Genomic DNA, 15,553 nt, shown 5'->3' with positions numbered 1-15,553 from the left:
GCGTCCTTCTCGATGTATTGTCCCATAAAGTAATCATTATATATGTATTTAACGACGCACTCAACACATTTTATTTACGGTTATACGGCGTCGGACATATGGTTAAGGACCAAACAGATATTGAGGGAGGAAACCCGCTGTCGCAACTTCGTGGGCTACTATTTTCAATTAGCAGCAAGGGATCTTTTATATGCACCATCCCACAGACAGGATAGCACATAGCACGTCCTTTGCTCTGGCTGGAATGAGAAATATCCTAATGGGCCCACTGACTGGGATCGATCCCAAACCGACCGCGCATCAAGCGAGCGCTTTACCACTGGGCTACGTCTCGCCCCCTGTGGGATATGATGACTAATAGTTGCCCATTAAAGGAACCCACAAATTCAGAATACGGGTAGTCTTTTTTCATGCCAAAAACAAACATACCGCAAGCCAGATTCTGTCTTTTCTATTGAAGAAGCATTGAAATTGATTAATTGTGTTTATTTTAAACTGACCTCTGTACGCCACTGGACACAAACATAGATACGTGTTCTCCTTGTCCATGCATGTTCCGCCATTTTGACATGGCGATGACCAGCATTCGTTCACATCAGTCGTGCATGTTGTTCCTGGAAGTATACATGAATATCAGTCATATAAAGTAACAGCTACCTTCAAATGGGGCTTCTCACTTTTAGAGATGAGGATCAAAGTCAAAGCCAGATCAAGGTAACAGCTGAGTAATGAAGTAACACACCCAAAGTAGCAAATTTTGTATTCTTATGGAAGACTTTTGAAAGGGGAATACTCTATTTTAGAGATCACGGTCAAAAGTGATTGAATATAATGTTATCAATGAATTCCATCTTTGTATAATTTGGTCCCACGGAAATGTGATTTCCCAATTCACTGTACAGTGATTTCCAAGAGGATATGAAATTGGAAGAAGCATATATCGAAATAAATATAATTGTATATGTCTAGAAAACTAAATTGTTTCTGAAACATAATTAGATCATCAAAGATATTAATTTGTTACAAGTATTTGAGAGTTATATTAGAAATGATTCTGCATGATGGTTTAGGCATGTTTAAGGACTGCATTTTATGGCGGAGTGGTGGTGGTGGGTGGGTATATTTGACCCTATCTCCACCTACCGGAGTATCCCGGCTTGCAGTAGCAGCTGTATGCCGCCACCCTGTCGACGCACCAGCCGCCGTTAGCGCATGGCATCGACAGACACTCGTCTATTTCCGTCTGGCAGTTGGGTCCGGTATAACCTGGAGCACAGGTACACGAGTAGAAGTTGATGTCATCGTCACAGGTTCCGCCATTTTGACACGGGCTAGATTCGCACTCGTCGATGTCAAACTGGCAGTACACCCCGAAATAGCCTGGTTTACACTTGCAGGTGTAGAAATTTACCTACAAATAAATGATATTGGTAGTTATTAGTGGTGTGCTTTGGATCGAACAAATACGGCATCTGTTAAATGCATGAGTTTTGCAATGATTCACTAATAAGTGTATAAGTTAATAAGGATTTTAACTTACAATATTGGAAGGCAGAGGCGGATCGAGGGGACCCCAGGGATCCGCCCCCGCCCCTAAATTTTGCGATAGTTATAATTTTATTATATATTAATTTTAATTTTTTTACGATCCCCCTCCAAACCTCCCTCAGAGTTCCCTTGGCAGGCCATCTTATGTCACTGCCCACCCCCACCCCCCTAAATGGATTTTCTGGATCCGCCACTGGAAGGTATCACTGATGCCACATCAGTGGTACAGGCAGTTAGAGTAGAACATATAAGGACCTTAAATGTTTTCAAGGTTTTATTGACTGAAGAAGTAAAATATTTTTTTAGATAAAACTAATGAAAGCTATATAAAATACTTTGTTATCAGTTTAAACCTTGAACTTTTAAGGGCGCAATGACTCTTGCCATGGGCTTCAATAGCAACAACTTCATCCCTGTAGAAATCAACATTACTTTATGGAGCTGTAAAAAGATCCATGCAGTAGGTTTCTGTCTCTGACAAAGAGCATAGGGGCGACACTTAGCCTAGTGGTAAACTACTCGCTTGATGCGCGGTCAGTTTGGGATTGATCCCCGTCAGTGGGCCCATTGCGCTATATCTCGCTCCAGCCAGTGCACCACGACTGGTACATCAAAGGCCGTGGTATGTGCTATCCTGTCTATGGGATGGTGCATATAAAAGATCCCTTGCTGGTAATCGAAAAAAGTAGCCCATGAAGTGGCGACAGCGGGTTTCCCCTCTCAATATCTGTGTGGTCCGTAACCATATGTCTGACACCATATAACCTTAAATAAAATGTGTTGAGTGCGTCGTTAAATAAAACATTTCCTTCCTTCCTTCCTGACAAAGAGCAGGATTTAGCTCAGTCTGAGGTGTTTGGATCGTAGGATCGAACCTCCACGGCGGACCTATTTGTTTTTCCCATCCCAACCAGAACCACATCAATGGTATATCAAAGGCCGTGTACTGTCATGTCTGTTTGAAAATTTATATAAAAGATCCCTTGCTGCTAATGGAAACATGTAGCGATTTTTGCTTTGACATTAAGTAGCCGGTGGTGTAGTTAAACACAATAGAACTTTAACTGGCCTTCTCGTTCTCTAAATCTTTATGTTAAGATCAACGTTAGGAATGACAATGCAGTCATCTGAGTTCAGTTTCAAATCAGCAAGTTACAAAGCATTGCCATGGAGACGAAAAAAAGCTGAAGTTGAAAGATACCTTTACAAACACATGCTATTTACAATTTTATAAGGGAAACTACTCTGTTTATTAATTTGTTGGAAGATGCACAAGAGTTGTCGATTTGTGAGGAGGAAAACTTGTGCGCGTTCTATTAGAATGTATTATAAATAGTTTTATTGATTCTGTTGCCTGCACCATTTAATACCGACAAAGACTGAAATCAGATTCGAGTTAACAACACAGTGTCATCCTGTCTTTGTATTTTACCAGGAATACCAGAAGAAGATAAATATTAAATCAATTAATCATTACAACAGTAAAAAGTTTGTTTTATTTAACGACACCACTAGAGCACATTGATATATTAATCATCGGTTATTGGATGTCAAACATTTGGTAATTCTGACTCGTAGTCAATAGAGGAAACCCGCGACATTTTCTTAATGCAGAATGGGATCTTTCCCACAGACGGGAAAACACATGCCACGATCTTTGACCAATTGTGGTGCACTGGTTGGAACGAGAAAAACCCCAATCATTTGAACGGATCCACCAAGGTGGTTCGATCCTGCGACGCAAGCACCTCAAGCGAGCGCTCAATCGATTGAGCTAAATCCCGCCCCCTCTTTACAACAGAAGCAGATCCAACGATATATAGCTAGGCGAGGGTAAAGCCGAGTAATTGCCCATTCGTTGATGATTTATTGGTTAGGTCAGGGTGGTCTACTAGATATATTAAACATGGTGTCTATAGCTACAGGCGTTATGATGACCTATCGTCTCAAATATATGTTAGCTGTATACAGTAGTCATACGCTAAGACAAAAAACAACAACAGACAAACAAAACATGGCATAATAAAGCTACGAGGATCACAAAACCTACTTTAAATTTTTTATAACAAATCCTATAATGCTGGAGATATTTGTCCTCAAGCTATAGAGGAAACATTATGTTGTATATGTCACTATGTATGGAGCTTACAGCATTTTTAATCCAGATACCGACTCCAAACCCTGAGTGAGTGCTCCGCAAGGTTCAATGGGTAGGTGTAAACCACTTGCACCGACTAGTGATCCATAACTGGTTCAACAAATTCCATGGTTTGTGCTATCCTGCCCGTGGGAAGCGCAAATAAAAGATCCCTTGCTGCCTGTCGTTAAAAGAGTAGCCTATGTGGCGACAGCGGGTTTCCTCTAAAAAACAGTGTCAGAATGACCATATGTTTGACGTCCAATAGCCGATGATAAGATAAAAAAAAATCAATGTGCTCTAGTGGCGTCGTTAAATAAAACACACTTTAATTTACTTTTAAATGCCCGAAACCTATCGTTCATCCAGTTTATTACTAAATACTCATCTGTGTTATACCCCGTTCCCCGTTAGCCAAAACCAGAAAGAAAAAACCTCATCAGTTACAGAGGAGAATCCAAGAACTATTTGGTGAGGGGACTAAGGGGAAAAGGGCACATGGACGAACTTGTTTTTAAAGCAAGAAAAAAGAGGCACATCAATATATATTTAGTGGGCGGGTTCCCTGGTCCCCACGCCTTGGATCAGCCTCAGGCTTAACAAACCTACCTCAAGGTTAACAAACATACCTCTGAGTTAACAAACCTACCACTGACTTAACAAACATACCACTGACTTAACAAACCTCTGACTTAACAAACATACCTCAAGGTTAACAAACATACCTCTGAGTTAACAAACCTACCTCTGACTTAACAAACATACCACTGACTTAACAAACCTCTGACTTAACAAACATACCTCTGACTTGACAAACATTCCTCTGAGTTGACAAACATACCTCTGAGTTAACAAATCTACCTCTGACTTAACAAACATTTCTCTGACTTAACAAATATATGACTTAACAAACATACCTCTGACTTAACAAACATACCTCTGACTTAACAAACATACCTCTGACTTAACAAATATGACTTAACAAACATACCTCTGACGTAACAAACATACCACTGACTTATCAAACATACCTCTGAGTTAACAAACCTACCTCTGACTTAACAAATATGTGACTTAACAAACATACATCTGACTTAACAAACATACCTCTGACTTAACAAACATACCTCATGGTTAACAAACATTCCTCTGAGTTAACAAACATACTTCTGGCTTAACAAACATTTCTCTGACTTAGCAAACATACCTCGTCTATACACTCGGCTCCATTCTGGCACGGACTTGAGATGCACTCGTCGACCTCGTGTTCACACTGCTGGCCGTAATAGCCGGGCATACAGCTGCACGTGAAGCCGTTGAATTTGTCCGTGCACGACCCGCCGTGTTCACACGGGAATGACAGGCACTCGTTCCGCTCCTCCTTACACGTCCTTCCTATCCACCCCGGCTGACAGTCACAGGAGAACCTGTCATCTGCCAGGTTGGTGCAGTTGCCGCCGTTAGAGCAAGGCGTCAGGTCACACGCGTCTTGTTTCGTCTCACACCTCTGACCGGTGAACAGGTACGGGCACGTGCACTGGAAGTCATGGAACTTGTTGGTGCACGTTCCGCCGTTCAAACAAGGGTTGCTCTTACAGTCTGGAACAAAAACATATCACGTGACAAGTATCCCGTGGTGCAGTATTCAAGCACAATACTTCATGCAAACCGTAGTTCTGTTCGTGTGACTATTCCGCAAATTTTAATTCATTCGAACTGTCAGTTGGTTACGTGGTGATTCGCTGAACCTTTACATTCTAAAATTAAAAGTTACAAACTTCATGATCAAAAGAATTGTGTTTGTTATGGAAATATAACTCGTGCAACCAAACAATCGGTTGCCTAGGTTTGACATATTGTCCCCTCTGGTATTGGTACTAATATTAAAGTGACAATCTCCCATATTAAAACTTTTATTTACTAATGCCAAACATAAACACACTATTTAATAAACGTTTATTATTGTTGTCAACGGTTAAAGCCGAACACCCTAGTTCCATCCAGCGAAAATAAATTATAATTTGGTTAATCTACAAACCTGTAACACACTTAGATCACGTTTTTATCAAATGAAGTGAAAAAGCAGGTTTTATATCGATAAATACCATGGAAATCCCCATGTCCCAATTGCTTGAAATAATTTTGAAAGTTAGTATTCTGATGTCACCGGTAGAAGCACAACAATGTCTACGTCACGACAAATTTCACAGACTTGGGGTGTGTTCGTTTCACCTCTCCTGAACATGTTCCAACTGTTCTGTCCTGGTTGTATCCCCTCTCCAGATATCGTAAGACTTAGCAAAATTATTGGTTTTAAGTGTTTGTAACGTTTTGTATTGAGACACTTACTTGTCTGAACTTTATTGTTACTGAAAATGTTCACGAACTGTGAAGAAAAATCTCACAAATGAACAACAACAAATCGGATGTTGATTGCGCGAACCGTGCACGAGAAAACAAACCGAACCAAAATGATAACGGTCACGTGATATACCAACGTCTGTGACATTAAAAATAGATTGGACCTCGCTTGCTTAACGGTTTTTTCTCGACAACACGTTTTGTGAAAAAATGCAAAAAATGCATTTCGTAGTTTTACAAACATCAGGATTACCAAAAAGCACTTCAGGTGAATGGAAATGTGTATTCTAAATAATAAAATGTAAGTAAAGTGCAATTTTATTTGTGAAAAATGGGGTTTAATAGCGAAAAACAACGCCGTAATGGTTAACAAATAAACATAACTAGGGTGTGTCCCTTTAAAATCCATACAAGACAGACCTCTGTTGCCGTATTGTTAATACCATGTGACACAGTAGGGGTAAATGCATAAAAAGGATATCGAAGAATGACTTGAATCTATAGTGGCTTTAAATGTAGTTTATGTTAAACAGAAATGATGCATACCTCGTTATCTAGGATCAGTGACTTCAGACTTTAAATATCTATTAGAATGAAACTGCGGTCCAGTATTGCATTCAGGGTAACTGGCGTGGTCAGGATTTCACAAGTCCGTTTACACGTATAATGGGGAAACACCAACGGGCAAGTCCATTTACACGTATAATGGGGAAACACCAACGGGCAAGTCCATTTACACGTATAATGGGGAAACACCAACGGGCAAGTAAAAAAGGTGGTGGAAAAAGGAAAAAACCCGAGGTATGACACGCGTGCCCCTTGCTGTCTTAAAAATCAACGCCACGCATATATGGAAGTGACATCATAAACACTAAAATTGCTACCGAAGACTATTTGAATTCTGGGATCAATGCTATGTGAAGAATCTGGATAAGATAGATCATCAGTTGAAAGACTGTTTGAACTTTGATGTCAATGCTAAAAGAAGAATCTGGATGGTACAGATCATCAATTAAAAAACTAATGAACTCTGAGATCAATGCTATGTGAAGAAACTGATTAATGTTGATTATCACTTTATTCTTAATAACTTAAACTTCAATATTGTGTATCGTTTTAAATATGTAAATGTTTAGAAGAAACCATACATCATTGCTGTTTTCTAATGCCATACCATTTTTCCATTTCTATTTCCTGCTATACGTCTGTAATCTTGGTCACGTGCAAATTTTATATTCACCATGTTGGGGTTTTTCATATAACACCTCTGATCTGTTTAGTTACCACGAGACTTGTTATCTTGCATTAAAGTAGCAGTTAAAGTTGTAGTTGTTTGTGTATTGCAAAATTAGTCAAATATTTTAAATATTTAATATTGATTCAACAAAGTATAAATTTATGGTTTGAAGATATTTTTAGTTGTTTTGTTGTTGCTGTTGTTGTTGTTGTTGTTGTTGCTGTAGCTGTTGTTGGTTTGGGTTGTTGTTGTTGTTTGGGTTTGTTTGTTGTTGTTTTTGTTTTGGGTGTTGTGGGGTTGGGTTTTTTGGGGGGTTTTGGGGGGGGGTGGGTTTGGGGGATGGGGGGGTTAAGACACTATAAAAGCATTTATTTAAGTGTGAACCAAATATAATCAGAAATTGTGAATATACTCACAGCACGAAGAACCCTCAATGTCATCTACAACGTAGCCTACAGTCCATGCCTGGTCATCTGGCTCATTCACATATATAGCAATCTATCAAATTAAAATTAACAGTCAATATGTGACATATTCGGCCATTTGTATCCGGGAGAAAATCTTGTAAAACTATTATGTTTAGAACCGTGTACATTATCATATTCGTTGAGTGTCAAAGCATTTCAACACATCCATACTGTAAAACTACAGTGGTGTAATGGATTAACACAAGACCACATCCCCAGAGCACATCCTGCAATTCTGCCCCCATTACGATGAAGCCAGGATAAAGCACTGGCCGAACGGAGCAACACTGGTTGTCAAGCGTTGGGGTTCCAAAGACGACTTGACAGAGACAGCATGTTTTTATCACCACAACCGGACTCCAAATCTAAAGCATGATCAGATATAGCTTGAACGCAGAAGAAGAAGAAGAAGAAGAAGAAGAAGAAGAAGATTAACTCTAGTATTGTGTTGTGTATTATTATCATCTTTGTCATTTTTGCCATGGTATCACAGCATTAGTTCGTAGTATCACATTGCTGGGTCACGATATGTTTTCAAAACTGTACACACTTTAAAACAAAATTTATTAAGCTACTCTGTTGCAGACCATGATAAATAATTACATGTTTCACAAAACTATATTCACAATTGCAGCACAGCACTTACCTCGTATTCTCCAGTCTTGGTCTGATTGTGCACATCAATCAGGGCCTTCTGCCAATCGTTGCCCTGGAAACCATTTACTTTAAAGACGGTGTATGTCGCATCCTGTTTCCTGACGGAGACGATGAGGTCATTAAGGAAGCGTGAACCCATGTGGTAGAAGAACTGGATGAAGCACATTGGACGTCGCTGTCGTGGAGACAGCAGGGTGGTGTTGGTCCCGGAGTTAATGGGACGCACGGCGTACATGAACTTACCTGGAACAAAGCTCACACTAATAAACCAATTAAAGGGACAGTCCTGACTTTGTTGCTATTGTTAAGGTGTTGCCATCTAACAGAGACGTTTTAATGTTTGTTTGTTTTGGGGTGGGTTTTTGGTTTGTTTTGTTTTGGGGTGGGTTTTTGTTTTGTTTTGTTTGTGTTTTTTGTTGTTTTTTTTTAACGACATCACTGGAGCACATTGATTAATTAATCATTGGCTATTGGAAGAAGGAAATGTTTTATTTAACGACGCACTCAACACATTTTATTTACGGTTATATGGCGTCAGACATATGGTTAAGGACCACACAGATATTGAGAGAGGAACCCGCTACTCTTTTCGATTAGCAGCAAGGGATCTTTTATATGCACCATCCCATAGACAGGATAGCACATACCACGGCCTTTGATGTATCAGTCGTGTGGCTATTGGATGTGAAACAGTTGGTAATTCTGACACGTAGTTATCAGAAGAAACCCGCTAAATTTGTCCTAATGCAGCAAAGGATCTTTTATATGCACCATACCACAGATAGACGTTTCAATGACCAAAATTGTACATTAAAGTTAAAAGTGTATTTTGTTTAACGACACCACTACAGCACATTGATTTATTAATCATTGGCTATTGAATGTCAGACATTTGGTAATTTTGAAAGATAGTCTTAGAGAGGAAACCCGTTCCGCTATATTTTTCCATTAGTAACAAAACACCATCCCACAAAAAGGAAAGCACATACCACGGCCATTAATATACCAGTGGTGGTGTACTAGCTGGAAATAGCCCAATGAGTTCGAAAATTGCCTATTAAATATATGTTTGTGCATAATATCAGTGACTGTATATTAAATGTGTTTTTGAACGTTCTAGTGTTTGTACTAGATCAAGCTCTCCAAAAAAATTTAAAAAATTCCCGTACGTATGAAATTATTGGAAGACCAAATTCAGTTTGTGCTACTTACAAACTTTAAGACGACCAGAAACATTGAATATACAGACACTGATATTGTACACAAGCAGCTACAGCTTGTACTTTTAGTCGTTAAAACGGATTTTGTTAGTCGGAACCATCTTACAATTGCAGTACACTCAGGACAGTTTCTTTAAAGGGACAGACCCTAGTTTTAAAACACTAAGACATATTTTTCACTATTAGAGCCGTTTATGATCACTGGAATCAAACTTTACTTATATTTTATTGTTTAGTGTATCCATTTCCGTACAACCGAAGCGTTTCTGGGCATCCTGGTGTTTCTAATACCATAAAATGCATTTTTCATATTTTAAAAACGCACGTGCGTCTGAAAAGTAATGATTATGGAGTCGCGTTTCAGTCTATTTTTAAGGTTATTTCAACGTCACAAACTCTTGTTTCAGGTTTGTAAATTAACCAAACTTAGTGCTCGTTTTTACGTGTTGAAACTAGGGTCTAGGTGAAAAACATGCCTTAGTGTTTAAAAACTAGGGTCTTTCCCTTTAATAATAGTGTATACGTAGTGGTTTGATGTTGTTTTGTATACCTTTATATTATGAGGACGATGATGATAATTATGATGACGGTGACGACGATGACGACAATGATGATGATGATGATGATAATGACGGCGATGATGGTGGTGAATGTTTTGAAATCATTTGAAATCAGTTGTCATTTCATGATTGCTGTTGTAACTGAGAATTAATTTATTTCATCATGCTTGACTTCTTGGTTTTTAACGAGACATTACTTACCGGTTGTCAGACCAGTCGTGTGGTCGCCGTTGGGGCCATTGCGGAGTAACTTGATGTCGCTGAAGACGGTCTGGAGGACGGCGGATCCACGTCGCCACTCCATCCTGTCGTAGTAGTCGTTGTCACGCTCGATCAGGTAGTTGCAAGTATTATTCTCAAAGTCGCAGTCGAGGGACAAGTCTGGAGAGATAGTGTTTTATTTAACGACGCCACTAGAGCACATAGATTTTTTATCTTATCATCGGCTATTGGAAGTCAAACATATGGTCATTCTGACACTGTTTTTTTTTTAGAGGAAACCCGCTGTCGCCACATAGGCTACGCTTTTACGACAAAAACGTCTAGCAGTTTGACACTACTACACATGTGGCCCCGTTTTACGAAGTGATCTTAGCTCTAAAATCATCTTAAGCTACATTCATTGGTGTGACAGTTACGCATTCCATTTTGTATTGAAAATCTGTTATTTATACTGAAAAAATTATGCTTCAATTTGAATTTAATTGAAGCATAATTTTTTCAATATAAATAACAGATTTTCAATACAAAAAGTTTATTTTTATTTAAGCACATTTACTACTTTACTGAATTGAAAAAGTGTTTTGTTTTAGCATATACTGACACACTACGCATACATTGCATTATATAAGTTAAGAAATTACTGTCAGAATCCAAAATGAGATCGACGGGCGGTGGGGGGGGGGGGGGGGAGAGGAGAATACAGTGATTTGTATTCGTAACATTAGTGCCTTAAAGAAATTCCAAACAATGTGATGGGAGAGGAGATTAATCTACACTATTTGGCAAGGGTAGGGTGCATTATGTAAGGTCGGGATGAAAGAAACAAAAGCCTTATTTCATAGTTTTTGGGGTTTTTTAAAAATATATATACAACTGTTTATACAGCTTTTGGTATTGATATAAATGGCCGAATTTGCAAAGTCGGGGTGTGTGTGTGTGTGTGGGGGGGGGGGGGGTCTATCTTACAAGCGTGTGAGAAAAACAGGCATCGTAAATTAGACACAAAGTGTTATATGAGAGCTAAGATAGTAACGAATGCAACACAATGTATTGTACATTTCGGGATATTCAAAACGGCATGTGCTGATAGAGCTTCCCCTTCCCGGTCCTCCAGTGTATATAATATTCAGTTTAGCAGAGGTAAACAAAAGTTTGTTTTGTTGAACGACACCACTAGAGCACATTGATTAATCAACCAGCGGATACTGGGTGTCAATTCTGACTTCCACAGACAGTAAAGCACATTCCACGACATCTGTCCACTTTTGATGCACTGGTTGGAACGAGAAAAAAAACAATCAGCTAAATGGATCCACCGAGGTGGTTCGATTCTGCAACGCAAGCTCCTCAAGCGAGCACTCAACCGACTGAGCTAAATTCCGCTCCAACAAAGGTCAAGTAACAGGCCTCCTAATCCCGTTAATCCTTCATGATGTATTTTACATACATACATACATATATAGATTTATATCTGTTTAGATTTGTGTTGATGGATTAGGTTCGTGTGCAGGAACTTGTGTAGTGATGATGAAGTAAACTGTGGCAAGTGATGGTGGTGGGGCTTTCTTGTTTGGGTTTTTTAACCAGAAATTGCCCAATGGGCCCACCAAGCGGGATCGACCCTAGACCGACCGAGCATTAGGCGAGCGCTATACCACTGGACTACGCCAGCCCCATAATTTAAAGACACGAGTATTAACCGTACCACAGTTGATGCCTCTGATGTCGTCGATGGCGTACCCCGTGCCGGTGAAGCTGTCATCAGGCTCGTCCACTTCAAACTGGATCTGCAGACAGAAGACACATCGCGGTATTGGAAATGTCGATCAAGTGAGAACGTTTAGATAGCTAACTGAATGGGACATTAATTATTTATTTATATAAGAGGCAGGCAAATTTCGTGTGTATTTTGGTGCTAATTATACCCAATCAGACAACTTATCTGTTGCCTCACCAACTTAAATCGAAAGTGTCATGCAATGATTTTGATTAAAGGGCTATCTTGGATTTTCGTACAGTAAATTAAAGCAGGTTTAGTTTTGGGAAATAACTAACAACATGGCACGATATCATCTTTATTGATTAATTTAAAGGTACATGTACATCTAAAATCCAATGTATACGAATCTGATATTGTCCAGTTATGGCTTTATCGGCAATAGCCACCACGATTTTCTAAACTAACATATTAACCTATGGGCTTTGGGAGATATCAACTGGCTGGGGTGTTTTACAACTATATATATAAAATGTATTAATTTGATTTTCAGTGAGAAGGTGGGAGGCAATGCATTAACTTCAATTGGAGAGGCAGTACCATCTGGCCCTTCCACTTCAGATTAACCTGACACAGGCCATGTGTGGAGTAATCATTAGTAAAAACCGGCCTCGGTGGCGTCGTGGCAGGCCATCGGTCTACAGGCTGGTAGGTACTGGGTTCGGATCCCAGTCGAGGCATGGAATTTTTAATCCAGATACCGACTCCAAACCCTGAGTGAGTGCTCCGCAAGGCTCAATGGGTAGGTGTAAACCACTTGCACCGACCAGTGATCCATAACTGGTTCAACAAAGGTCATGGTTTGTGCTATCCTGCCTGTGGGAAGCGCAAATAAAAGATCCCTTGCTGCCTGTCGTAAAAGAGTAGCCTATGTGGCGACAGCGGGTTTCCTCTAAAAAAAATCTGTGTGGTCCTTAACCATATGTCTGACGCCATATAACCGTAAATAAAATGTGTTGAGTGCGTCGTTAAATAAAACACTTCTTTCTTTCTTTCTTTCATTAGTAAAAACGCCAGCCCTCTAAAATACAATATATGTGAATGTATGTGAATGTCGTACAACATAAGATGACAGTAGTCAAATCATGTATAATGGTATTATTATTGATTCTGTTTCAAAGATTAGAACAACTAATCATTAGTAAAAACGCCAGCCCTCTAAAATACAATATATGTGAATGTATGTGAATGTCGTACAACATAAGATGACAGTAGTCAAATCATGTATAATGGTATTATTATTGATTCTGTTTCAAATATTAGAACAACTAAAAAAAAAAGAAAGAAAAAAGTATATTCGAACCTGGTAGAGACCAGTTATGGTGTAGTTATGGATATAGATCATAGCTCTCTGCCACTCGTAACCTTGGTAACCCTTGGCGTTGAAGATGAGACTCTTTGTCTTGTTCTTGATGATGTAGACGTTCAGGTCGTGCAGCGCCGTGGAGCCGAGGTGGTAGAAGAACTCCAGGTAGCACATACGTCCCTGCTGTAGTGGTGACGTCATCACGGCATTGTTGCTGCTGTTGTCAGACGTTCTTTTAGCGTAGGCGACCTTTCCTGTAACGAGGGGACACGTGTGAAATACCAGAGTACACAAGAGAGAGATTTAAAATTTGAAATCGAGTTTGCATGCTTATGTCTTATGGATTTATAGCAATCAATCCTGTTCAAACGGTCATCTCTATTAAGCATCCAACTGCCTCGAGAAGTCGCCCTTTTCTTGTCCCAAATCAGTGGTTGGACTACAGGCTATGACCCTTAAAGAATGGATCCAGTACGGAGATTAGGGAGAAATGATTCTATTAGATGTTCCTCGCTGAGCTGTGATTAGCAATCGTTGTGACATCAGAGTAGAACAGAAATTTAAGTGTGCTGAAGGAGACTGAAGAGGTTGGTGGTGACCATTTAGTGAGACCAGTCTTAAAACCAGCGGCTTATCAACTCTACCATCAAGGCTGATGAAAAATCCACGAGAATAATAAGTATACAACTCCCCTAGATTTAGGTATTAAGATTTGGTTACTGTTATATTTAAATTTAGTTATTGGTAAATTTAGATTTAGATATTACTATTGGTAGAGTGGATAATGGGCATAAGCGTAAGAAATTCGGGCAAAAACGATAGAGATATACGGACAAAATGTGCTAACCTGAGACCTTTTTAACAAACGTTTCTATCATTCTTCCCGCAAAATTAGTTGTAATCCATGTAAGAATGCGTAGTGGTTAGTTTGCATGTCTATATAGATGTTTGGCAGTAATGCTAATAATATGAATAAATATTGTTATGCAGATTCGGGCATTTTCGTTTAATTCGGGCAAAAGCCAGCCTGGCTCGCTACAAAAATGTGAGCCCGCACGCCTATCATAATGGAGTGAGTTTCAACGCGCCACAGATTCAAATGACGTGTGCTTGAGCGATGGGGTGATTGAGCAGTCGCTCACCTCATACACAATATAGCCTGGCGTCTCGTTCCATGTCAGCTATCTATGAACTCATTTTTAGTACCACTTCATTTATTCAAGGTCGTCCTATGCTATGTTGTACTTAAATAGACAGTCCTTTACTATTATTTCAAATGATAAACTTTAGGATAAAAAAAAATTGTCGCGTTGTATTTCTAGTTTATTTGACACACATACCAGTCGACGTCCCCAGAGTGTGGTCGTTGCTGGGTCCCATGAATATGACGCGGGTCATTCCGAACGCCCCTTTTTTGGCGACGGCCCCTCGTTCCCACTTCAGTGAATCGTTGGTACTGGCCTTGGAGGTCGAGTAGCCGCAGAAGTCATCTTCGAAATTACAGTCCACAGTGTTTCCTAATCAGATGAAAAATTAATCAACGTTAGATTATAGGCGACAACAATTGCTTGTACTCTATACAAAATTTAGAAGGTTAAACTTTTAGTGGGATTTTTTTGTTTGTTGTTGTTGTTGTGTGTGTGTGTGTGTGTGTGTGTGTGTGTGTGTGTGTGTGTGTGTGTGTGTGTGTCTCTCCATTTGATTTACTTTGTTTTTGTTTGTTCGCTCTGTTTTTAGCGTTTGGTGGGGTGCTTTGTATTCGTGTTTTGGGGTTGGGCTGTGAGTGGAGTTGCTTTGTTTTCTTTTTTGTTGGGTTTGTTGCTTTTTTGTTTTTGTTTTGTTTTAATTTATTTTAAAATATATAATATACTAAATATCATTCAAACAGCTACTAGGAACATGACGGTACACACATGTATCTATAAACACAATCGCACAGACACGCACGTACACACGCATGCACGTACACACACATATATATATATCAAATTACCATATTCACACACAGCATTTTCATCATCACCATTACCACTTATCATGGGAACATTTATTTCTGGTATC

The 15,553-nt window shown here is 39.4% G+C and overlaps 1 protein-coding gene across 1 annotated transcript in view; it reads right to left on the bottom strand.

Annotated features, from left to right (window-relative positions):
• Positions 1 to 15,553, bottom strand: part of LOC121368566 (MAM and LDL-receptor class A domain-containing protein 2-like) — a 29,147-nt gene that overhangs the window by 343 nt on the left and 13,251 nt on the right. The window contains exons 9-17 of the mRNA XM_041493304.1: positions 14,833 to 15,009; positions 13,490 to 13,746; positions 12,115 to 12,196; positions 10,389 to 10,568; positions 8,397 to 8,650; positions 7,700 to 7,781; positions 4,893 to 5,284; positions 1,144 to 1,411; positions 501 to 614 (exon numbers count right to left, since the gene is read on the bottom strand). Coding sequence (XP_041349238.1) covers positions 501 to 614; positions 1,144 to 1,411; positions 4,893 to 5,284; positions 7,700 to 7,781; positions 8,397 to 8,650; positions 10,389 to 10,568; positions 12,115 to 12,196; positions 13,490 to 13,746; positions 14,833 to 15,009 — 1,806 coding nt within the window. The remainder of the gene's footprint in view (positions 1 to 500; positions 615 to 1,143; positions 1,412 to 4,892; positions 5,285 to 7,699; positions 7,782 to 8,396; positions 8,651 to 10,388; positions 10,569 to 12,114; positions 12,197 to 13,489; positions 13,747 to 14,832; positions 15,010 to 15,553) is intronic.

Source organism: Gigantopelta aegis, chromosome 3 (assembly GCF_016097555.1).
Source record: "Gigantopelta aegis isolate Gae_Host chromosome 3, Gae_host_genome, whole genome shotgun sequence".
In the NCBI taxonomy this organism is placed as follows: Eukaryota; Metazoa; Mollusca; class Gastropoda; order Neomphalida; family Peltospiridae; genus Gigantopelta; species Gigantopelta aegis.
Note: the sequence above shows the minus strand (reverse complement) of the source record. Positions and strands in the feature narration are given on the sequence as shown.